Below are 24,332 nucleotides of genomic sequence, written 5' to 3'. Positions count from 1 at the left end.
GAGTGGTAGCGACGGATCGTCCGATGGCGATGCAGCAGATGTAAACCACGATGGTCCTAGACGGCACACCCGAAGCCAGCACGGTTCGTCTTTGTGTCCCACGGCGATGCAACATAGTCCTCTTCAATGCAGCTCACCATCCATCCTTGCAGAAAGTCCAGCCGCAATCCTGTCGACTGCGCCAGTTGGTTTTTCCCCTTCTTGGGAAAACGTTGGTTCCTTTTCTTGCGTCGGACACCTTGCAAAGAACTTGAGCGACGAAGCGGTGACTATGTACATTTATTTACATAGGACCAGGACGGTCCTTCATACAAGATGATTTTCCCGTGGGTCAGACATTAATTAAACACAAACAAAACCACCAAGTCTTTTTAAAGCACAAAATATTAGGGTCCATCCCAAAACTTGTACCACCAATCAGCGGTAATCACACTCTCTCCAGAACGACTGATTCGCAGTCGTTAATTAGTACAACAAATCAAAGCGTTACTGCATCCTCTCCCGAGCCTCGTATAGGCACATACAAACATACACACGGATTCAATAGTTACGAGACCCCAACCTAATTCTCACGTCAAAGTTCCACGAAAACCACTTAAAGGATTAGGAGGCTGGCCCGGTATCAAGGGCAGCGTCCACAAATCTCTGTAACAAAGGCCGTCGGGAAGGACGTCTGCCTTTTCTTCCACAAGGTTGGTGCCACTGAAGGTCGGCCTGGCTTCGTGTCTTCGTGTCGCATAATAGGACAAATACGCAGCGTAAACAATACACTGGAGTATATCGGAAGCGACATACAAACAACTAAAGCGTGCAGCTTTGGGGCCACGGAGCTGTGCCTGACAATGTCATACTGTGCTAAAATAAAATAAACACTCTGTTGAAAATGTTTCTTTAAAAATAGTGTGCTGCTCGCTTTTTCTCAATATTTATATGTACCTGTACCACGAAGTCTGATGTTGAGGCTACTCACTCGGTCAGGCGAAGAGTAGTGAAGTGAGTTTGGGGGGGCTCACTAAGTCGTTAGTGCACTTTCTGCCGAGTGTCACTAAAAGATGTCGTGTGGTAGCACACGAATGACACTAAGTGCCAGTGTCACTCGTTGAAAGTGACTCTAAATTGGTCCGTCTGACAGGGGTATAACACGCTTTCGAAAGACGGAGTGAACGTTACGCTAAGAAAGAGTGATCTCAGTGACAAAGATTTTACACTGCGTAAGAGTTGGGTATACTCTACTTTTTTCTTATAGTGTACCAGTACCCCGTACATAGCACACTGGTTATGTGAGTCACATAAGTGAGTCCATAGTTCTGCGTTTTCGGCATTTATTCCTGGGGAGATTCGGCGGGTGTTTTTCAGCATTTATATGTTTTGTCAAATTCTGATATTTTCGGCGTTTTAGAACGTTTGCGCCAACAATATATTCCGAAAAATCGGCAGCTGTAATCACTACGGAGGTGTGCGAAGGAGGGCGAGCAGCTTGGTTAGTAGGACATTGAGAACGTAAAGAATTTCCTTTCCACGAGGGTTCCACGTCTACTTGAACCCTCTTGACCCAGTGATCAAAGTGTTGCAGGTGGAAGGTCTTCCCCTGAACTAGAGGCTAGTTGCTCTGCAGTGCAGTATTTTCCGCATTCCACCTGGAAACGAGGTGAAGGAAAAACGAAAATCTGATTCCCCGGAGGAAGAAAAGTGCAATTGGGTACCGGTATTTTGCTTGCGTGGTTCGAACCACGCCTCTTTCTGGGTTTTTGACGACTGCCATATATCAATACACCTCTCCCTGATTGTAAACAAATGATGTCATAGTGTTCCACAGCGCCACCAATTTGGTAGAGTTGAACTACGCTCGAAGCTAAGGGCGAACAAGGTCGCGCCCGAAAGCCACGGTCTTGAGGGGATTACGATGGTTCCCGAAAGGGTCGCGATTTTCGGTCCTACTCTTCTTTCAATAGGAGGCAGCGAACATAGTGCTCATTCGTGGAACCCAGCGCCCTCCCCTTCCGATTTGTTTCGGTTTCAGTCTGGCTACCAACGTCATGATGACGTTTCTTTGGTTGAGGTCTATTGTTCGCATCTCTCGTTGGTTCGTGAAGAGCTGTTTATCTGAATAAAAAAGAAAATTGTTGTTGAAAAATCACTTACGTTTCTTAGTGAAAATCGCTAAATGACATTAATCGATCATAAAGGTAGTGCGACTGGATTTCTTCGTCGCAGTACAAAGGCGGATACAATTAAGCTCCTATGAGGTGGAAAACATATCATTGCGTTAGAGGGAACACGATTAAAACGGATCAAGAACCAGACACGATGAGGGTATTGTCCCCTATCGTCGTGGTTCCTCAAGCTCAAGGATACGTTTCCCACCTCACAGTTACACTAGCTCACTTTTTTTCTAGTGTTATGTAAGCTCCTATGTCATCTGTGAGGAGTGAGCGGTCATTCTCCATCTTTTCCCAGTCGAGCGTTCTTCCACTTCCTTTCCTTTCGAACGCTCCCAGGATTAAAGTACGTTTTGTGGATTACTAAGCAGAGAGTGGAAAAAGTCAGTAGCTAAGGCAGACAACATGTAATTTAGGGATTTATTTGTAAAAATGAAATTAAATGGGAATACGGCAATAAATGCAACGCCACGCATTACTTTTGTCAATATCCCGTTTAAAAAGTTCCTATGTCGAGCTGGTTTCGGTTAGTTGGTTTCGGTTTGGTTTGGATAATGTTATTGAGACATACTAAAACCACCTGAAATAAAAAGAAGCAAGTAGATATGCCGAAATGCATTCTCTTACTCTCTACTTCGATGCTGTTATTGCATTTTATTTTATTTTATTCGATTTTTATTGAACGTCTCTCCAGCAAGCATCAGACACCCCACACGTATCGTCATCAAATGTCACTTTCGCGGACGCGCCCTCACTCATGCGTAGCTATAAAGTGTTGCTAACGTGCCTTCGCCGATTGCAAAACTGGGGTAAGTGATCTTTACAACTGCTCCCCGACAACCTTTAGCAGCATCGGCCTTACAGCACGCAAAAACAACCCGCTATTTAAGTCGAAAACTAACAGATGCACTTGCATCGACGTGGTAACCGGTATAATCATGCTCGTCGGGTTTTCTTAGTGTTCGTCTGAGGAGCTTCACTTGTGTCGATTATACGACCTCTGGTCGCAGTAACCAGCTGCAACTCAGTTTAATACGCGGCCGGCCGAGTCACCTGCTTAGTGTACAAGCTCTAATATGGAGCGAGGAGTTGCGATGGTGATTGTAGCTCTAAGTACGTGCTTCAGTCAGAATCTGCTATTTGCTGTCGCCCGAGGGCAGGGGCTGAGGTACAAATCTGTAGGGGAGTTTACTTTCACGTTACGGAACACAGGTCCTAGGCATGGTTACAGGTTACATGGTCACAACAGTTGAAAGAGCCACGAGACGCTGTTGTTGCTCCAAGAACACCACCATGACAATGTTATTTACCTGCCCTGACGGAAGTTTAAGAGCAATTTGAAACCAGTGCCAGTCGTTTTGTATCGCTTACGTAGTGTGCCTCTTACTACTTCTAGCATCACGTCACCCACAAAACCAGGATGACACCAACTAAGGATGTCACGAAGTACGAGGTGATCGGTGTTATGAGTGGCAGCTCACTCGACGGACTCGACATCATCTACACACGCTTCAGCTTAACATCCTCGGACTGCTGGGAGTACAACATCCAGCACTGCACTTGTTACAACTACTCCCCGACATGGATCGACAAGTTGAAGCACGCCACATCCACCAGTGCACTCGAATACCAACTGCTGAACACGGAGTACGGACGGTACATCGGAGAATATGTCCTTCGGTTCATCAGGGAGAACCGTCTGGATGGGAAGGTGCACTTGATAGCGTGCCACGGCCACACAGTGTTCCACTTACCTTCGCAGCTCACCACCAGCACGCTGGGAGATGGCGCTACCGTAGCTGCCGTGACCGGTCTTCCCGTAGTCAGCGACCTCAGGTCCATGGACGTTGCATTGGGTGGTCAGGGCTCTCCGATAGCGTTAACTGCGGAACGCAAGTTGTTCGGAAACGAGTACCAGTTTTTCCTGAACATTGGCGGAATGGCCTGCCTGACGTACGCGGGTAAAAATTACAGCGACAGTTTCGCCGTCGACGTTTGTCCGGCAAATCAACTTTTAAACCTGCTCGCGAATCGGGAGGGCCGTGCGTTTGACCGTAGCGGCGAGATGGCAAAGTCTGGGAAAGTTAGCACCAGATTGCTGAAAGACCTAGACGACTTTGACTATTACAAAAAGTCCTTTCCAAAATCTCTCGGGGTGGACTTTGGACCGGAGATTCTGTACCCCTTAATCCAAGCCCACGATCTAAGCACAGCAGACGCGCTTCAGACCTTCACAGAACACATCTGCAACCAGGTTGCGGAAGTGATACGGTTGGTCGAGAGAACCGTGAAAGACGGTCTTCCGCAGTCTTCCAAAATGCTCGTTACGGGAGGGGGCGCTAGAAACCTGTTCCTGGTGGACAGGCTCACAGAAAGACTGAAGGAGTTCCGTATAACCGTGGTCGTTCCTAACGATGAGCTCGTTAAGTTTAAGGAAGCCCTGGTGACCTCAGTTATTGGAGTGCAGCGTCTCAGAGGGGAGGAAAACTTCATCGGCGAGGTGTCGGGTGCATCGCGGAGCTCGATAGGTGGGGCTTTCTGGTACGGGAAGGATAAGATAAAGGTCTGAGTTAGCCTCGGAGAGTAAGTTTCTAGCTTTTAGGTAGGTGCAGGGCTCGGTCGGAAATCACTTCCATTTTGCTCGTGGCACTTAGATTTATGAAAGCAAAGGCATTCCTGCAGCTAGTTAACGGTAGCGCCTTGTGTGGCAGACAGTGCAACGGTTAGCTGATTTTGTCTAACGGAATACTCAGTCGTCAAGTGCCGAAAACCTTCTTCTAGGAAGAGTAGTGCCTACCACTTGCACTGCCTAATTTGAGACTTTACCTGTAATAGTACAATCGATTGTCACATATCACCGATACCAGTACAAACGACTCGGAACTGGGTGCTTGTTCAACGGCATCCCATAGTCGCCCTTAGACATGCACTTCGAACTGTATAAACATTTCCTATTAATGTTATTGCTGTTAACGTTGTTTACCAGTTATGTGACATTCTTTCACGGTTTTCCAGTTTTGTGTCAGCCAACATTTATTGCGTTACCTGTTACACTGCCACCGTAATGCCTTTGCACCATTTGCAGTGGGAGGGAAAAATATGACACTGCGGTGCATTACGAACAGATGTTAAATGGAGAGCAGACATGAGTGGGGACTTGCAAGAGAAATTTTCGGCTAGCCTGACTTATCGGGATGGATCCCAGCTGTTGCCCCGCGATAATTTTGAGTATGTTTTTGGATGCCCTGTACAAATTGACAAATACAAAGTTTATCTGATTGCAGAGGCACCTGACTACACTTAGACACCAGCGTTTGCGGGAGCGTCTTTGAAATGCACACAATCGCAACATTGCCAATCAACCTTGAGTGAAAATAAGCATAGTACATTCTAACAGCAATGCCTTCATCATTGGCTGCTTGAAGATTGCTCGAAAAGTCGGCCGAGTGTGATCTGCTTTCTTTGTCGCTTCTGTTCTAACTTTTACTGCACTTTTAGCTGCATTTAAGTGCTATTCTCCTCAAGCATAGCAGAGTTGCTGGCAACAGTGCGCTTTGATTTTGTCGAAAAGTTTACCAGAAAGTTATTTTTATAGTAAGCAATTTTGTCTTCCACTTACAAGCTGCAGCATGATTGTGGGGGGTTTCCTTGGGACTGCTGTTGAATTCTCAAATGTAGTGAATGCAGTGTGCATTCAATGCTATTTTTTCATAATTTTGGAAAGACAAGCATTAAAACTTTAAAAAGCATGGTTCTATGGTCTTTGCTGCACGTCCCATATACTTAAGTGTAAGGTACGACATATCGTGTACACGTTGATTTCATCGAAGCCCTACCAGATTGGAACATATACTCCAAGACAGCATAGAAGCTACACTCACATAGGTATATCCCTGCCACCAGATAATGTGGTATAGTACACACATTGAGAGTGGAGCATACGAGAGGAAGCATCATGCATGTTAACCTGTACTGAGCTAACTTGTCCCGAAGTATAGGCTGAGGTAATTTCAGCCGAGTAACTAGAGTAATGTACTTGTAGCTGTACGCTAAAACCATTTCTCGCAGCTTCTCGATCCACCACATGGTCACATTTCTGCTTACAATAGTGGAGTGCTTCTCCTGCAAGGCTTCTGTTTTTCAAAAAGAGACGGGGCCAAGCGGGTGGCCAAGCGGGGCCAAGAGACGGGGTCAAGCATTTCAACGGGGCCAAGCTGGTGGCTTGGCCCCGTTGCTGAATGAAATATAGGCATACCTTATACAGCCTCTATATCTTTGACCGACATCAAAGCAAGAAAGGGGTGACTGTGCAAAGTGTGATTCACTAAATAGAGAGAAGTACTGAAATGCAAAGTACTGAAGGCTGAAACTGTGACGTCATTTGGGCAACGTCTCTCTCGAATTCACTCTCCAAACATATGTATATTGTAACAGCTTCAGACTTGTATGTAACATAAAACATTCTACTCAAGTTACTCTGTTCCTAAAAATATTTAGTATTCTAACTTACGAAGAGTTTCCCAAAAAATCTGAGTTCTCAGTGGAGGACGGCTCGCAAGGAGGCCTATTATGTGAAACGTATCCTATTTTGCCATATTGCATTCAAGGCTGGCGCAGTTCACATGCAAAAAAAAAAGAAAAAGAGCGTCAAGCGGTCACCTGCAAGCGGACTGACATCACCTGCATCCTTTGCTCACTCTAAGGTTGCCCGAAGCTAGCCCACCGGTGGCGAAGGTGGCCCACTTTTGACGTCGCAGCCAGTTTCTCCAGCGTGCCAGCAACAGTGGCATCGAAGCAGTCGCCTTTTTTGGCCCTGGTTGTTAGTTAATATCTCCGTTATACTAACCAATGTTGGGTTAATACTCCACATGGTGAATGGGTTAGCAACTAGGAATGCATTACATATGCGTGCAATGTTTTTGGGATCTCATCATGGTCCCTCTAAATACCTCCCCTTATCTAAATACCCTTTGTAAGTTCCTATTAAAGACAGTTCATTTGCGTTTTTACTTTTTGGAGACAGGAAGGACGAGAAAGTGAACTTTGTGTGTTTTTTGCAATGCCACCTAGGTTTGTGTACATGGAGCAAGGAGACCATCTTCCAAGAAGGTGTCACAGTAAAAGATAAAGAGTATCCATATGAGTAATATTTTTATCTCCATCTTGTTTTTGTTAGTTTGATAGTAAATTTAAAATTTTGCAACTTATAACCTGATAGCTTCTTGAAAGTAACGAGTTACCTTTGTTTAGTGTTCTACTCAAATATTTTTAAATTTTCTTTGTTTAGTACTTTCGCGTTGGAGAAGAACAAGAACGAAGCAGCGAAGAAAAGGACAAATTTCCCCAGCTCATATGTACAGCCTGAAGTTTTCGTGTTTAACCCGATTCTTCCTCGGATTTGCAGCCCGAACTGAATGTTGACACTTTAGGGTAAACCCTGATTTTTACATGGCAAACTGTCCTCACCGAAACATCTGTAAGAACGCACACTAGCTTGTTTGGCACCAAACACAATTACGTCACCGTTTGTACCGAACCAGTACAATTCGTTTGAGTAATAGACCCAGATTTCTCCCCGAATTTAGCATAGTGGAAGTTTCCCCACCCGAATTCGAATGAATTTAGAGCACGTGTTTATTTCCCTTATTTCTACCCTCCGAATTTGGAAAAAATTATTTCCTGAAATCGGAAGACCACGTGTGCCACAGCCGTTTCATTTGTTCCTTCTTTTTTGCACGTGACATGCGAAGTGTGCAATAACTATGCAATAACATCGCATGGTGAAGTCGATGCACCACAAGCTTTTATATCTGTACAACTAAAATGGGTCGTTGCTAAGGAAGCGCCTCTTCTTGGCAGTGTTCATGTACGGCCGGAGGCTCCATTCCACGTCCAGTGCAGCAGCTTCATCCAGGGTTCCCAGTTTTATCTCGTACACTATAAGAGAAAGTCCGCTTCAGAGGATTAGCCACTTTAGGATAAATGGTGTTTGTTTTCTCCCCAGTGTTGGGGTTGTGGTCCCAGTGGTCTCCACTTTGCTTTGTGAAGCTTTCCTACAAACTACATGAGCTAGAGGTTCCTCAAACTTGTGAGCTTGGTTACTTAAAGCGAATGGAGAGCAATAAGGGCACACACACACACATAAAAAAAAAACGTATTTTCCAGTGTATGACATACTGCACTGAGAATTAGTGAAATTCTGTCACAAAGGCAAAAATACCAGCACCAATACTCCACATAAATTCTAAGCTCTACTCCACGGTTAGTGTTCACAGTAATCACACCCATTATACTTTGCACATAGTTTTTATTACTTGTATCACACACGCAATGCTTAATTAAAGTCCTCAAACTCCGATCTGATCTGGTTGCTGTCAGGTTAGACACTGGTCTACTGTTCAAAGCAGCACATCTTGACCCAATATTGGACCAATATTGGCAATACCGGCCCAATATTTTGCCGACATTGCCAATATTGGTTTAATATTGGGCCAAGAGGTTGTGCTGCTTGGGCTGACGCTATCTGTTTCAATATTCCTTCTCAGCAGTGACAGTCTTCATAAATGCATAAATGAGTTCAGAATCATAGGAAACAATGTGTTCAGCATGTGCCCCTGCGTTTCGTGTAGTGTGGTGGCATGGTACGTCGATGAGAGGGTAGCTATAGGGTGGTAAATTAGTAGCATCGCTGACAATCTACAAATCATTCAATCAGCAATTGGAGGGTATAGGCCTGCAACCCACTGCTGGTGACTTTTTATCAGCTGTCATTCTTTAAAGGGGAACTAAACTGCAAACATTTATCCTCACAGGATGTAAGGTGGTGTTGCCTCGACAGCAATAGAAAAAAAACAGGTATGTCTGCTGTGTTGTTCGTGATTTATGCACTAAGGAAACCACAATTTACACTTTGCACCGTTACACTTTGGATTTGCACTCCAATCAATGCATTCTCACATGTGGGAGAACGTATATGTGCAGGTGTAATATGTAATAATAATATTACTAATGATAATTCCTAGCGTGACATCACGAGACAACTGAGATCATGTGTGACGCCACAGTGGTCATGTCTGTGGATTAGTTTTGCCCACATGAAGGTCCTTTAACGTGCACCTAAATCTTGGCGCCACATTTAACGGCCCTCGCGGAAGACAGCGTGTCTGAGCAACTTGTGCCCTTCTACCAAGTTACCACCGTACTACTTGGTCGGGTTTGATCCCGCGATCTTGGTACCAGGATGCAGACACGCTACCGACCGAGCCACCAAGGGCAGCTATGTGCGGCTGTACAACAGTCATGTTCAATCTGTTGTGTATAACGGGACATGTACCTCTCACAAATAGCTCCGGAAGTAAGATCTCAAAACAGTGATCAGCGTAATGCAGAAACAGACACAAAAAAAAATTTTCCATTTTTGTGTCTCATGTTTAGGGCCCGGATTTGTAAGCACTAACAGGGGGCGCTCTTGACCGCATAGCACGCAGTATTGCCAATCATCATCGCGTATGATATCGCTCTGTCTCCCGATAAGCTGTGAAAGGGGGCGCACCCCGTTTTATGTATCAACGTTCCTTCCAATCGGAAGATAAAACTATACGGTTCTGAAGGTTGGCTGGCCTAGAATGATTTATCCGATGAACAGCGCTACCTGTTAGCGCCTAAAAATCCGGGCCCTACTTATGTTTCAGTGCACTGATCACTGTTTTAAACACACTCAACCAAATTTCTACTGTTGCAGAAGGTGAATGTTGCAGAGAGTTTAATTTCTGAGGCACGTTGGTGGGTAGTACAAAGAAAAGCTCCGTGTACCACATCCAGAAAAACTATTAGACTGGAACTACTTTGCTTAACAACTACCAATGCAAGTTAAAGATTGTGCACTTACATTTCAGTTCAAACCTTGGTCCAACTTCTTCCAATGTGTTCTCCTTGTTCACCTTCTTATACGTGTGATGCCTGACAAAATCATTTTAAACATATTTATGTCAATCTTTTCTACTGAAGACTAGACGCAAGCAGCAGCCATTCAGCAGATTCACATAGCAGTGTGAACGTATTTCATGTCACGGACAATGGCGGTAGAAAATCACTGGTTATGCTGCCATAACTGTGTGGCTTCACTTGACTATGTCCATGCACTTTACTTAGAGCCTTGCGTTTTAGGGTAAAATCAATTTTTTGCCCCCCAGTTTGCACATTATCATTTGAGGTAAAACTCGTAAGCTTGCCAAAGTGCAAATGCAAAGAATGCCAAGCACAGCGCATTAAACACAACCGCTCTGCTTCTTGTGTTCATCCAAAATGTGAGACACGCTCTTCATTTATTTCCACACAAAAATTTCCTTTTCTACACGATATACCGGGGGTTCCACAAAGGTCCCCCGGCTGAATAATTCGTAAACAGGTGGCGCTATCGAAAAGCTTTCCTCTGCAGTGAGCATCCCCGAGACATCGGCAAAGAACTGCGCAGTGAGCGGCTCATTTGCATATGCTCTTAAATTAAATAAAATTCCAAACTTTTAAATATAACTTTGGATGTGCTCGAAACCTCTGTTTTACCGATTGTCACTTTAAGTAAAAAAAAAATTCCAGAAAAAAAACAAATAACAAGTACATGGCGACATTAGTGATATTTTTAGTAATTACCGTATTTGCTCGCATATTGGACTAACTTGCATATTGAAGACACCCCAATGAGGAGCGCCTGGCGCGAGAGTGAAGAACGACGAATGCTACGGACATTAAGGAGTATGTATTTTGTCCACTCTTGATAGAATCCTGAGAGATCGCCGTGGATATCTTGGAATAAATCACAACAATAAGGCAGTATCGCAATGTTCAATCCCGGGGAGATTGCCGCAGACAGTATCTCAGAATACAACGAAAGTTAAGTGCACCTCAAGAGGTGGGTTACAATTTTTCCCCGCTTATTGAACACACCCCCTCCATGAAGCAAAGTTTTTTGGGTAAAAACAAAATGCGAGTCTTATACACGAGTGAATACGGTACTTGGTTTCAGTTTACGTATTTATTGCGCGGAGCACCATTGCAAGCTATTGCTTGCTCTGCTGCTATTGCTCAGCTATCCGGCTGCCAATTACTTGTTCATCCGCCACTTTTCGGAGTGAAAAATACCGGCTGAGGGAGAGGAGGTGTAATCGAGGGAAAAGAGGAAAGGCACGTGGGAAAGGGAAAGTGGGTGAGGAACGTTCTAGCTGGCTCGACACAACCACCAACAGCTTTGCGCAACCACTGCTCTTGTACCCTCCGAACACAAGACGTAATGAATAACAATGATAATAATAATAATAATGAATAACTAAGAAAACGACTGGTGACTGCGGAGTTGGGTCTGTGCTCCAGATTTATTCAAGCTGCAGTGGAATGTTGCAAGGAAAACCCCGTAAAAGCCCTTATGAAAGGTCTTGAGCCACAAATACCGGCAAAAGGCTGCCGGTATCACCTTCCTACCAGCAACCGGCAGAGCGCGCAAATAACCGGCCGTGCCAGTATAATACCGGCCTGGTGGCAACCCTACCACCAGTTCACACATGGGGTGCCTTTATGATGGACAGATCCACCGCAAGCACTCTGCACTAGTCGTTTCGAGAAGGAAAAGGCATGCATAAGCATCTCTTGCGGCTGTTCCTATCCTCGCGTGTGAACCAGGCGGATCAACAGCTGAGCGAAGTGGACACTGCTCCGCGCAAGAAATACGTAAACAGAAACCAATTAATTGCTCCAAAAATCACCAGTGTCGACGTGGTTTCCTTGCCGGAATATTTTTCACTCGAGGTTCCCACAGTAAAATGGGTTCCGAAAGCATCCGAAGCGAAATTTAAAAGCTAGGAATCTTATTCAATTAGTGCGCGTATGCAAATGAGCCGCTCACTGCTGAGTTATTGTCCGATGTCTCAGGGATGCTCACTGAAACGAAAGCTCTTCGATAGAGCCACCCGTTTACAAATTATTCGAGCCGGGGAACCTTCATGAAACACCCGGTATTCCCGCATAGCCGGATTTCACCCTGTGTTACAGCTCCCAAAATAAAACCTGATTTTCAAAAACATAAAATATAAAACAAAAACACAAGGGCATAATCGTACCCTCAACCATGAATGAACATGTGACAACTACAGCTTCGTGGGCTGGTGATCCTCACCGAAAAGAGATGTAATCGTCCTGATTGGCAAATGTGATGACACGATGAGAATCTTCCTTGGGCACAGGGAAAAGGTACTTTAGGATGTTCATCACCTGGAAATAGAAAGAAAAAAAAACCCATAAACTATTTTCCGGGACTTTTGATAGCAGGTGTAGTAATTTGGAGAAATTTATGGCTTAGTTCAGGGAGTGCCATGTCCACAGCATAAGACACTGCATACTGTAAACGCATGTGTTCTGTGAAACAAAACGAAACCTACAGTGCACAAAGGCATTAATTTGTGCCTCACTTATTTTTCAATGTCGTGTGAACTAGTCAATACGTTTAATAGACGAAGAGTCACGTAGAGCTGTGATACGACGAGGCTTTTCCAGAATACGATCATCAGAAGACTTTCAAACTTAATTTTGCAGTGTTTGTGTATGCATTATCATGACTAAACCACACGTGCCATGTTTCTATGCATACCTCATTTGAGCTTCACCCTACTGCACTCCGTCTCTACCCTTCTGGTCTTACGAATGCAACGGAAGATAACATGCCAGTTGGTGAGTCAGGTGATCCCCGAGTGAGAACAGGTGGCACAGTGAACGCAATGTTAAAAACAAGAGCTGCTAAAATTTTTCGCAGAGTTCAAATGCACAGCATCATGGCAAAGAAAAAAAAAATTTTTGTAAGGGGAGCTCCAAGTTTGTAATACCCCCAAGGGGTATAAGTAAGGCCCTCAGTTTCCTGCTGCGGCAAATTCAAAATTCCGCGATTTTCCATGGTGAGCAGTCAACGGCTGCTTGAAACAAGAAACACTTTATTTTCCCGAATAATGTGGGAACAAAAAATATTTTATAAAATTACAGATTCAAAGCACTGTTGTGGCCCACCATTACATACATGATACCGTGTGTCCTCCTGTGATGCTATCTGTCGCCTGCAATCATTTTATACCTGCTGAAAGATCTTTTAACATCTACGGAGTTCATAGGAACTTTATAGGAAGGAGTTTACAATACGTGCCCTGGGGAAGTTACATCTTCAGGACACCCTTTTTTGTTCCTGGGCTGTAGGCATTATTTAAGAGTCAACTTTTTGAACCTCCCAGACATCAAATCAAAATCACTGCCCCCGCTAAGCTGCACGCCTCGGGGACGCCGCCCCTTCCTCAGGCGAAGTGTGCACAATAAACTTGGGCTAACGTTATCTTAAGCTAAACTACAATCTATCTGTGTTGGTCCTGCAGCATGGACAATTTCGTAAAGGACGCTTCAATTTTGTAGAGCAGGCTTCACCCCATTCAGAGAAGCGTCAGGTGAAGCCAACTTTCGGAAGGCGTCGTTCGTATTCGGCAAATAGTTGAATATCCGGAAACCCAAATATCGGGTATCCGATTCGCCAGTCGAGTACTTAGAGTGATTGATATTCGATTCGAATTCGAGAACTCGAACTCACACACCCCTCAAAATAAGGGATTCTGTGAAATTCTGTGCCAAACGAAGGATTCCACGATTAATTCCGAATTTCGTGGAAAACCGAGGGCCTTAGGTATAAGGAATCAGTAGCGATGTCTGCCACATAGCCATTTAGGCTGTCTGCAGATTAATTTCGCCAACCTTGGGGTGTTTTTAATGTGCGCCGAAGAAGCCGAGCACATAGTACACTGTATGTAACGTCCCTCGTGGAACATGCCGGGATCAACCTCACAACCTTGGGATCAGTATGTGCTATGCGATACCAGTTGATTCACAGATGCCAATATATATGGTACTTCTAGATATTCAGTGGTTTTTGTGCACCACTTGGTCAATTTCTGAACACCCATTTATCTGGGCCTCGAATGTTGAGGGGCACTCTCACGGCTTTCCGGACTTCAAAAGCTGGCTGAAATGCAACAACAGTTCCCAAAAAAGAATCTTGCGTACAAAGCCATAGCAAGGCAAGTTTGTGCCCAGGGCAGTGTAAATCTGAAGTGCCCCCCCCCCCCCCCCTTCTCCCACTGCCCTCAGAAGCCCTGTAAACAAAGAAATGAAAACGCTTATTTGCACTGCCGAGATCGTAAATTCAACTTCTCTTCGTTCCCGCTTTATCCTGCCCAACCAATCAGCCAGGGCCTGCATTTCTTGTGCCCTCTCTGGCAAGGGCTCCCGGGGCAGCTGCCCCTCTCGCCCCCCCGTCGCTACGGCTCTGCTTGCTTGTGCTAAGCTACGGTGTGGTTCTAGTCATATATGATTCACAGGGTTCAAATTCTCCCTTACCCTTTTCCCAAGCCTCGTCTTGAAGTTGTGAAAGATGAGGTGAGGATATGCTTCCGACATGGTGCCTATATCTGGAATGTCATGGCGCATGACAACGTTGAAGATGGTGAAGTACGCTGTTGGGCCATATGGAAGGTGGCTGATGATAAGTCCATCTGGTGGTGATGACAAGCACTTTATATAAGGATGACTCATGGTTCACCCAGGTAAATCACCTAACAAATGAAGTAAAATAATAAAACATACCCGGGCTTCCTCTCGTCTCGTGGACGACAACAAAGTCTGTCACTTCGTTAGCGCGGCATGCTTGGATCAACTGCTTCATTTCATAACCGCCTCTGTTCATTCGCTGAGCGTTTGGGAGCACCAGTCGCAATTCCTGAAATTTCCATTCAAAATATATGACACGTCAACATTCTACGACTTCTGTGCGAAGCTGTGTACCTTTGAAAATTGCTTCAACTTGGCACTAGGATCTCTGGAAGTGGTGACCACAATCTTTGGGTCATGTACACCAGCCCATCTGTATTCGTCGTCTTCCTGACTCAGGATTCCTGTGTGTATAACTCCGGTTTCACGCAAGACGACGTTAAAAAGCACACTCTGTACCTTCACTGCCGGGGTCGTCCCACTCGAGAGAACGTTGCAGGGCCAATGCTTCTTCACGTAGCTCATAAGGAATCGGCTGGTTCTCTGAATACATCAGGGTGATCGGAAGAGTTCGAGATCATCGAGGTCGGAATTGTTTCATTGTTGCATCACTTGCAGCGAAAAATACTTACCATCGAGAGCTCTCTTCAGACGCTCTTTTTTCTCTTCTATAGTCCTCCGTTTGTCTTCTATGGACTTCCTGTAGAGGTATTCTCTACGTTCGCGAGCAAGACGCCGGAGCTGCAGAAGAGGAAACATTTAGCATGAAATATGCGACACAGCACCAAGAAAGCTTCAACCGCCGAAGACGCACGCAGCCACGGTGGTGAAAGATTACCATTTTGGTCGAATCTTAAACTTTTGGCTTGTAAATTCAGAAAAACCACGTGTGACCAGTGAAAACTACATGCCGTGAACCGCGAACACCGCGAACGAAACAACGTGATCATGAAAACAGGAAGCTCGAACGGAACCAGAAGTAGACAAGGACGAGACTGGCTATCATATTTTCTCAAGCGTAACAGCTTTTATTGTGTTTGCTATGAACGATTTAACTACTGTACCAAATAGCTATAGCATATAATTTAAGACCAACTGGTTGTTTATCAATCTGACTTTGCTATACGAAACTAACATCATGAGATTTATAGTCGGCCGAATTTACCTATTACGTTGATTTCCAAGATGGCGGCAGCGATCTCATCAGAAACTAATATGCTGAGCTTCAAATTTTCCAAAAAGATTGAAAAGAAGGTGATATTGGAAAACAAACATAATGATTCATCAACGACAGAACTGGAGGAAACAGATTTTGTCTTGTCTGTAGACGGAGATGGCGTCAGAAGGTAAGGTGCCTCATTGAATAGTAACGTAAACGAACGTCCATTCGTGTTTCTGTTTGCCCCTATCAACACGCACAGTTTCAAGCAACTTCTGATTTTACAGCTCACAGCCGAAGCCCAAAAAGAAAGATCTTGTTATTCCTTTAATAAAAACAAACGTTTGGAGATTGCCCAGGAAAGAAAATACAAACACAAATTCATCCGAGGATATCAGCGATGCCAAAGACCCCGGGGAACTGAGCCTCGAACAGCAAGCCGTCAAGGAAATCCTTTCAGGTGGGAAACATATGAATAAGGTCAAAGTATCTTAAGGAATGTGGCGGTTGCTGAAGTACATCTTTCTTTCTGTGCAGCTCATTATTGCACCCTCACTAAATTATCGCGAGCAACGTGGTTGAATATTGCCTATGCTGATTAAATGCCCCTCTCATTCCCATGGAAATAAAGTTGTTGTTCTTTGCCGTCCTCTCAGGTGTCTCTTCAACTGGCCAAGACGAAAACGGCGTCGAAAACACACGCAGCATCCCTCTGCTGGTTCAGAACAAAGTTCCCGAAGGATATGAAACAGACGAAAAAGTGGATGTAACACTTCGCGCAGAAGAACCTACCATGGATGATTACGAGAATGTACCCATTGAAGAGTACGGGTTGGCGATGTTGAGAGGAATGGGCTGGGCCCCCGGAAAGCCAATCGGGGCGCGTTGTACTCAGTGAGGACCTTTGCTGTTGTCTCTCGTGGCACAGGGCTCCAACCTAGCATGTTCTTTGAAATAATTCTGTCACTGAAGATCAGTGTGTCACACAATTTAATTTCTTTACCTGTTCACCAGGGACACAATCAGCAACGTTGTAACAGAGCCATTTTGACTGTGCTTGACTTGCTGTTGGATATCATGTTGATTTGTTCCCAAATGCCCAAAAATTCATGCATGAAAAAAAAAAGGTCATATTTTTCGTAAGGCATTGAGCATGAGAAGGTAGTGTGAATGTACAGTACTTTTCAGTTTTTGAGCGAACAGTTAGAATATATCTGGCTTCTTGTTACAGAGTGATTGAACTCAAGGATGTGGTCCTGCGCCCAAAGGGGCTAGGACTGGGAGCAGAATCCAAGGCACGGAAGGCACCAGCTTTTGTAGCCAAGGAAGAAGGACAGCTCGTGTTGCGGAAAGGAGCCTACGTTTACATTGAGCAAGGTCCACATAAGGACCTGTATGGGCAGGTACTGAAGTGTTTCACAACCGTGCACCTCATGTATATTGGGACATTGTGCATAGATAATGTTGCCAAAGAATGAGGGACGTTGCATATCCCCTTGTTTGTCTCCTACAAGTACCCCCCCCCCCCCCATTGTTTACAAACGATTTGGGACTGTAGTGGTCTTTATGGTGAAGAACTTCATTGTATCAGTAGTTCACGATTGGAGTTTCGACGCATGGGACCACAGATACACTTCACAACGTTCCTATTTTCACTGTACATGCAGGTTCATTACATAGAGGTTCTGAGGGTTAGGTTGTCCTTTCTCAAGTGGGAGCTTGCATGAAGCAGCTCTGGAAGAGTCAGAGTTGGCAGGTCGAGAGACCTCTGGACCCACTTTTGAATGAATTCTGAACCTTTCTTATTCTATCAGGTGGAAGGCTTGGACGACGAGAATGCTCGAGTTCTCGTCAAGCTGGCTCTGGGCGGGAAGATAGCAACCGTCAATGAACTCTTCATTAGGCTCGTCACTCAGAAGGAGTATCAGAAAGAAGGAAAGCTACTTAGTAAGTACTGTAAGAGCTTTCTTACTCCAAACCAAGGGTCACATTGTATCTTGAGAGTGCAACTAAGTGTAACGAAACCAAACGAATCATAGTTGAGTGTGACAGTGCTATTTTCTTCAGATTTGTTGCTTTCTTCAAATGCTATTTTTCTACAAAATTCGTTGCTTTCTCATGCCATTACTCTTCAAACTTGTTGCTTTCTTGGCACTGATCGTACTGATAACTGTTTTGGAGTGCATTGTGAGAAAACGCAGTTTTCCAGCAACCCACAATGTTATTTGCATATTTTTTTGTCAAATTTGCTAAGTCTGTACCAGTTTAGCTTCAAATGGGCACATTTCTGGCTTAGTGAGCAACTTTGAATACCCTTATCACATGGCAATTTCAATGTCATTACCAGCGAATGTTCAGTGCCACATGGTACCACCAAATTGCAATTCATTAAACTAGTATTCTCTCAGCGAATGAGTTTGGGAAACTCATTCGCTTTTCCCTCTGGCACCAAATGTGTACCTAAAGCAGCGAAAAGAAAAGAAACAGGTATCGAAAGTTATTCTCCAACAAGTTTTTTTTCCATGTTGCTTCAAAAACTACTCATTTCCAGTCAAATCGTTCAGTGCCAAGCTGATTTGTGCCATGCCTAAATTACTTACTGTGCCATGCCATGCCTAAATTGGGATTCGGTTACTCTATTGTCTAGGCCTGTGCCTTCCACAATTGTCAAAAGCAAACATGGTTTAGGTTTGCCAACAACGTACAAAACAGCGTACAAAGTACAAGGGTGTTCAAGTCAAACCGAGACCTTTCATTTTTCGCAAAAGTAAAATTAACTTACAGGCGGGAAATTAGTTTTATTTTTCAACTTAATCTCCAGCTGCACTAATGCACTTGTCCCAGCGTTTCACGAGGGCTTGGATGCCAGTAGCGTAGAAATCCTTGCCGGCGCATAGAGGCCATGATCGGACCGCATTCTTCACCTCGTCGTCGCAGCTGAAGTGGCGGCCCCCAAGGAACGCTTTCAGTGGCCCGAAGAGATGGAAATTGCTGGAGGCGAGGTCTGGAGTGTAAGTTCCTGTAAGGTGCGTGTCGAGAGATGCGCGGTATGCGGGCATGCATTGTCCTGTAGGAGGAGGACTCCTTTAGTGATGAGGCCCGGCCACTTTTGCTTCAGCGTCTTATGCACATCCCTGAGAACCTGGCAGTAATATACACTATTGTTGGTGGTACCACTGGGTAGAAAATCAACATGAACAACGCCAGCCTTGTCCCAGAAAACCGTGGCCATGACCTTACCCGCAGACAGGGTGCTTCGGAACTTCCTGGGAGCCGGCGAGCCCGGACGCTTCCACTGTTTTGATGCACGTTTAGACTCAGGAGTGAAATGGTGCACCCACGTTTCAACACTTTGCTGCGGCTAAGTGTATCGTGGCCATACTGAGCCTGAAGTCTTCTGTGAATTTCAGATGACGTTACGCCTTCGTTCACGAGAAACTTCATGACAATTCGCTGTTCAACGTGCGCGCTCACCTCGTTGTCGGCCATCTTGTCCAGCACGTGTCTTCTGTTTTGCACAAACTTTGGACCACCACGTGGTGAACGCGCAGGCCTGTCGTGTGTGAAAATGACGAAAAAGAAGTAGCGCGAGCCATTTGTACACTCAGGAGACAGAAAGTCCCGGTTTGACTTGAACACCCCTCGTGTATGTAGTTTGTCGTGTAAGTAATGACAATACATATATAAGACACGCCCACCAATATTCACAAATAACCCAGCAAAACTATTTCACGGTACGTCGTTATTATCATTAGCGAATGACATTTTTCTTTGCCGTGTAGCTCCATCTTACTCGAGCAAATGATGATGTTATGTTAAATGTGACTGACGTTCACTTTGCCGTGTGCCAGGGGTACTACATTTGCTGTTTGTGACTTTGGTTGCATGAGTGCAGGGTACCCAGTGAATATCTTATCTCAAGAGCACATGTATTAATTCGCTTCACGCTAATCTGTTTTCCACAGCAGGTGGTTATGCACATCGTAACATGTATATGCCATGCATTAACAGATAAGGACAAGTATGAAGACTACAAAAGGAAACATGAGCCGCAGGAGGAAGAGCTAATGCCGCCACCGCAGGAATATCCCTCGAGCAAGAAACACAAATCTGAAAAAACTCATAAACACCATGCAAGCTCCAGCAAGAAGGAGAGTTCGAAAGTGTAAGGGAAACCAGTTTCCTACAGACTGGCAACCTCTCGCGTCTTGTAACAAACCACAATTCTTCTTTAAGGTCACACCACAAAAAATCCGAGAACTGGCTGCGGCCACAGATTAGGGTCAGATTCATTGACGAGAAGTTCCGTAACGGAAAATATTATAATATGAAGGTAGGTAGTATTGCTTCATCTTGGCTTTCTGCTCTCCAGCGGAATCTGACTATGATGACTAGTCTGACTATCTGACTATGACTATGACTAGATGACTATAGAAGACGTCACCTCACTGACGACATGCCTCTGCAACACGGAGGATGGCAAGATTCTCGAAGGTAAGAATCTGAAAATATGAGTAGACCCTGAAGTTGAGTTTAATCCAGTTCTTCCCCGAATTGAAGGTTGCCTCTTTAGGGTGAAACCGGATTTTTACCCAGCAAATTGCCCTCACTGAGACGTCCGCAGGAACGCGCACTAACTTGTTTGGCAGCAAATGCAGTCACATCACTGTTTCTACCACACTAGTATAGTTAATTTGAGTAAATGAGCCAGATTTATCCCCAAATTTAGCATACTGGAAGTTTTTCCACCCAAATTCGTGTGAATTTAGACCACGTTTATTTACCCGATTTTTACTCCCGGAATTTAGAAAAAAAATATTTCCCAAAAATTTCAAGCTCTAAATATGAGATACGAAAGCCAAGTATGTGGAACGTGAATTTAAAACGCAGTTCAAGTTTGCGGCTTATTTTTCGAAGAGCAGCCAACAGATCGTAAATGATGCAGGAGTGTTCACGACAGCAGAGCAGTAGCGTAAAGATGTCTTTATGTACCTCTTAATAATTAAAGGGGCACTAAAATGCAAAGGCAACATCGCTTCAAATTTTATTACGCGCTATATTAATTTCATACTTGTTATCATAATTCCAAACTTTGGTTCCGTTTCGAAGCTACAATCAGAATTATGCGGAGCTCAAATCCACACACGCACAAAAGGTATGTGCACACTTCTCCTGCTGTCTGATTGGATGACGCCAATCTTTGCCTCCTCGGGATCCTATTCGTCGCCGCCGAAGGTGGCTGTTTTCATTGCGTTTTTCTTCTAAACAGTAGCTTTGCGTGAACTAATTTTGTTAGAATTGTACTAATTGAAACATGGACCTTCATTTGAGAGCAAGTTGTTTTTTAATTTTAGTGCCCCGTTAAATTCATACATTATTATTAGATCCTGGAGTTTTCAGGAAATATTGTCTTCTGAATTCGCGGGGGTAAAAATCAGGTAAATAAACGTGTTCTAAATTCGTGCAAATTCGGGTGAAAAAAAACTTCCAGTTGGATAAATTCGGGGAGAAATTGGGCTGAGCTACTCAAACTGTACTGGTTTGGTACAAACAGTGATGTAACTGCATTTGCTGCCAAACAAGTTAATGTGCGTTCCTACAGCAGTCTCAGTGAGGGCAATTTCCAGAGTAAAAATCGGATTTCACCCTAATGAATTCGGGATGCAAACTAGGAGAAGAATCGAGTTAAACCCTAAAACTTCAGGCTCTATATATTATGCACGAAGGGATCTGTAACATGTTGACAATGTCAATTGTTGAAGATGACAGTGTCATCTCATAGTCTGTTATGTTTTGCAGATGTCACTGCATCAATGTTGGAAACTGTGATACCCAGAAAGTCACCTGGATACGTTATGGTACTCACTGGGCGATACTGTGGACAGGTAGGGGTTCCAAAGTGAAAGAGAAAATGCTTACACATTTTTTTGCACATAACCAACTGGATAAAAATGTTGATACGCCCTCCCATTACCTTTCAGGTCGGCACAGTCGTCCAGCGGAACAAAGACAAGTGCCGAGCAATGGTTCAAATGCTGCGGGACAAAGAAGTCCGAGAATTTGACTACGACACGATATCAGAATACGTTGGCGACGTGTCTCATCAATACTACTGAATAATTATGAGTCATTAACAGAGTTGTCTTCAAATCATGTTCAAGCATTCTGTCTATGTATATAAGCATGTACAAATATTCATAAATCTTAGCAGCTCAAATATAAGCACATGGTCACCAGCTGTATTGTAGCACTTGTTGGTAACAAAACGCGCAACTTTGCAACGCGAGTATGGCAAGACGTTAGATTTTTCCCGTCAACAATGGCGACCTCCCTTGTGGTTCACAGGTCAATCAGGCTGTGTTGATATATTACAACTTTTATAGAAGCAACTATGGGCATTTATGTTTTTTCGCTCAGATCCACCCACTATGTGTTTGGATATTCGCTCGGGGGTCTGGAGGGCGTGCTCGCAGATCCTTCCCACAATTCCTCAGCTAAATGATGGCGGCTATTCTGAAATTTTAAACTTGTTTTTATCTACACTGCCTGAATCACATTATGGAATTAGTCATAAGTATGTAATACTATGAACTCATAGGAATTCGTCATTAAAGAGAACAAACACAAAATGAGAAAAAATGTGAAGATACACACAAATGAAACCTCCAAGCAAGGAACATGTGGGAAGAGACAACGAACGGACGAATGGGGAAAAGTGACTACACTGTTGATTTTGGGGCAGGTGATTAGAATGGCTGGAGAGAATCAGGTGAAGTGCAAGAACCTGTGTCTCTCACCGCAGGACACATGGAGACCGGATCTTTTGTTACAAGATAACAAACAGTGACCTGCGATGTGTGTCAACTGGAAGCCGAGGACCAGCACCAGATGCTCTGCAAATGCAATGTCCTTCTCGCCCGGTAACTTTCTTGTCTCCGCGGTAAACATCAACACCCGTAGACAACGGTTGTGTGCACAAATGACATTACAGATGTCTTACAGGCAGTCTTGAATGACCATTGAAAACGCCACTCTTTTGTGTTGTTTATAAATGGAGTAGTAACATGTATTCCAGCAGAGGTAAGACTATGCCGTGTACATAGGGTTGCCACCAGGCCGGTATTATACCGGCACGGCCGGTTATTTGGGTGCTCTGCCAGCTGCCGGTAGGAAGGTGATACCGGCAGAGTTTTGCCGGTATTTGTGGCTCAAGACCTTTCATAAGGGCTTTTACGGGATTTTCCTTTCAACATTCCACTACAGCTTGAATAAATCTGGAACAGACCCAGCTCCGCAGTCACCAGTCGATTTCTTAGTTATTCATTGTTATTACTATTCTCATTGTTATTTCTAGCACAATGATACAACCACACACAGGAACATATGTTTCCTCGTATTATCTTGAGCGAGCACGCTCTCTCTCTCTATGTGTGTGCTCGTCCACCCCTCACCCACTTTCCCTTTTCCACGAGCCTTTCATCCTTTCCCTCAGCCAGTATTTTTCACTACGAAAGGTGGCAACCCTACGTGTACACTGAAGTGCAATCCGAAGCTAACCAACGTATGCTCAATGTCTCGTTTGACATGGCAAATAGAGATCAAGTTTGCAAAGTCTGCAGTGATGTCATTTGCAAAGAACCACCACCCCCGTATATTTCCATAGTCTTGGTCCTACTGTAATTGATCGAGTTGAAGGGTTCAAGTATTTGGGTGTGCACCTCTCCTCTGATCTCATGTGGATTCATACACTCTTACATTAATTGCGTGTCTTCTAAGACTCTTATGGCGAATTCAGGTAGTCATTTCATGGCAACACTGCCTAGCACTTGGAAATTGCTAGGTTGGCGCAAGAGCTGGGTCACGTGACCGTTGCCACCCGAACATGAGCGCCAGGAATCTAACGGTTTTAGTTGCTTGGATCACGCTAGGTGCATCGCGGTTGCCAGTCTTCTGCCCAACTTCTGCACTTAGCTCCTCAGATTTCATTCCCATTAGTCGTAATTATGCATAGGTTTCGAAGTGCCAAATGTTGCTAGATATTTACACGTGCTCTTAAAATTCACAAAAATGAAGGGTCTATAGCATTGACCATGTTCATTGAATACGGACGAAACATTACCTACGCGAATGCAAAATGAAAGTCCAGTTTCAGCTACATTAAGGCCTGAAGTCTATTCCAGCCAAAAGAAATTACGTTTTTGAACACCTATTGCCACGTGTCGCTACGACTATGCAAAATGCACGTTTCTTCACTAATATGTGCTCCCCGTGCAAATTGCGATAAAGGCGTCCAATTTTTTCTCAGTTGAGAAAGAAATAGACCACACACAATGAAACAGCTGCGCGTGTCCTTTGTCTCGCCCACTCCGTAACTTTCGTTGTGTTCCTCAGACTTAAACTAATGAGTGACGGAAACAGATATACTCATCGAGAACTCATTTTCTCATTCG

The 24,332-nt window shown here is 44.4% G+C and overlaps 3 protein-coding genes across 3 annotated transcripts; 2 read left to right on the top strand and 1 right to left on the bottom strand.

Annotated features, from left to right (window-relative positions):
- The first annotated feature begins 2,882 nt into the window (after nucleotides 1-2,882).
- LOC135388187 (anhydro-N-acetylmuramic acid kinase-like) lies at nucleotides 2,883-5,910 on the top strand. Its single transcript, XM_064617576.1, has 2 exons — nucleotides 2,883-2,968; nucleotides 3,556-5,910. Exon 2 carries the CDS (start codon nucleotides 3,580-3,582, stop codon nucleotides 4,726-4,728), a length of 1,149 nt encoding a protein of 382 aa, XP_064473646.1. The 5' UTR covers nucleotides 2,883-2,968; nucleotides 3,556-3,579; the 3' UTR covers nucleotides 4,729-5,910.
- A 2,030-nt stretch (nucleotides 5,911-7,940) lies between these two features.
- On the bottom strand, nucleotides 7,941-15,700 carry LOC135388188 (U3 small nucleolar ribonucleoprotein protein IMP4-like). The gene is made up of 9 exons (XM_064617577.1): nucleotides 15,562-15,700; nucleotides 15,356-15,464; nucleotides 15,183-15,266; nucleotides 15,018-15,127; nucleotides 14,820-14,952; nucleotides 14,574-14,728; nucleotides 12,325-12,419; nucleotides 10,048-10,118; nucleotides 7,941-8,096 (listed from the first exon to the last, which is right to left on the bottom strand). The coding sequence occupies exons 1-9, from the start codon at nucleotides 15,562-15,564 to the stop codon at nucleotides 7,978-7,980; spliced, it is 879 nt and encodes a 292-aa protein (XP_064473647.1). The 5' UTR covers nucleotides 15,565-15,700; the 3' UTR covers nucleotides 7,941-7,977.
- Nucleotides 15,701-15,901: 201 nt separating this feature from the next.
- LOC135388186 (G-patch domain and KOW motifs-containing protein-like) lies at nucleotides 15,902-22,118 on the top strand. The gene is made up of 10 exons (XM_064617575.1): nucleotides 15,902-16,069; nucleotides 16,170-16,342; nucleotides 16,539-16,776; nucleotides 17,114-17,285; nucleotides 17,697-17,829; nucleotides 19,894-20,047; nucleotides 20,119-20,215; nucleotides 20,307-20,376; nucleotides 21,682-21,767; nucleotides 21,864-22,118. Exons 1-10 carry the CDS (start codon nucleotides 15,909-15,911, stop codon nucleotides 21,996-21,998), a joined length of 1,419 nt encoding a protein of 472 aa, XP_064473645.1. The 5' UTR covers nucleotides 15,902-15,908; the 3' UTR covers nucleotides 21,999-22,118.
- Nucleotides 22,119-24,332: the final 2,214 nt, after the last annotated feature.

This window comes from Ornithodoros turicata, chromosome 3, assembly GCF_037126465.1.
Source record: "Ornithodoros turicata isolate Travis chromosome 3, ASM3712646v1, whole genome shotgun sequence".
Taxonomy (NCBI): Eukaryota; Metazoa; Arthropoda; class Arachnida; order Ixodida; family Argasidae; genus Ornithodoros; species Ornithodoros turicata.
Note: the sequence above shows the minus strand (reverse complement) of the source record. Positions and strands in the feature narration are given on the sequence as shown.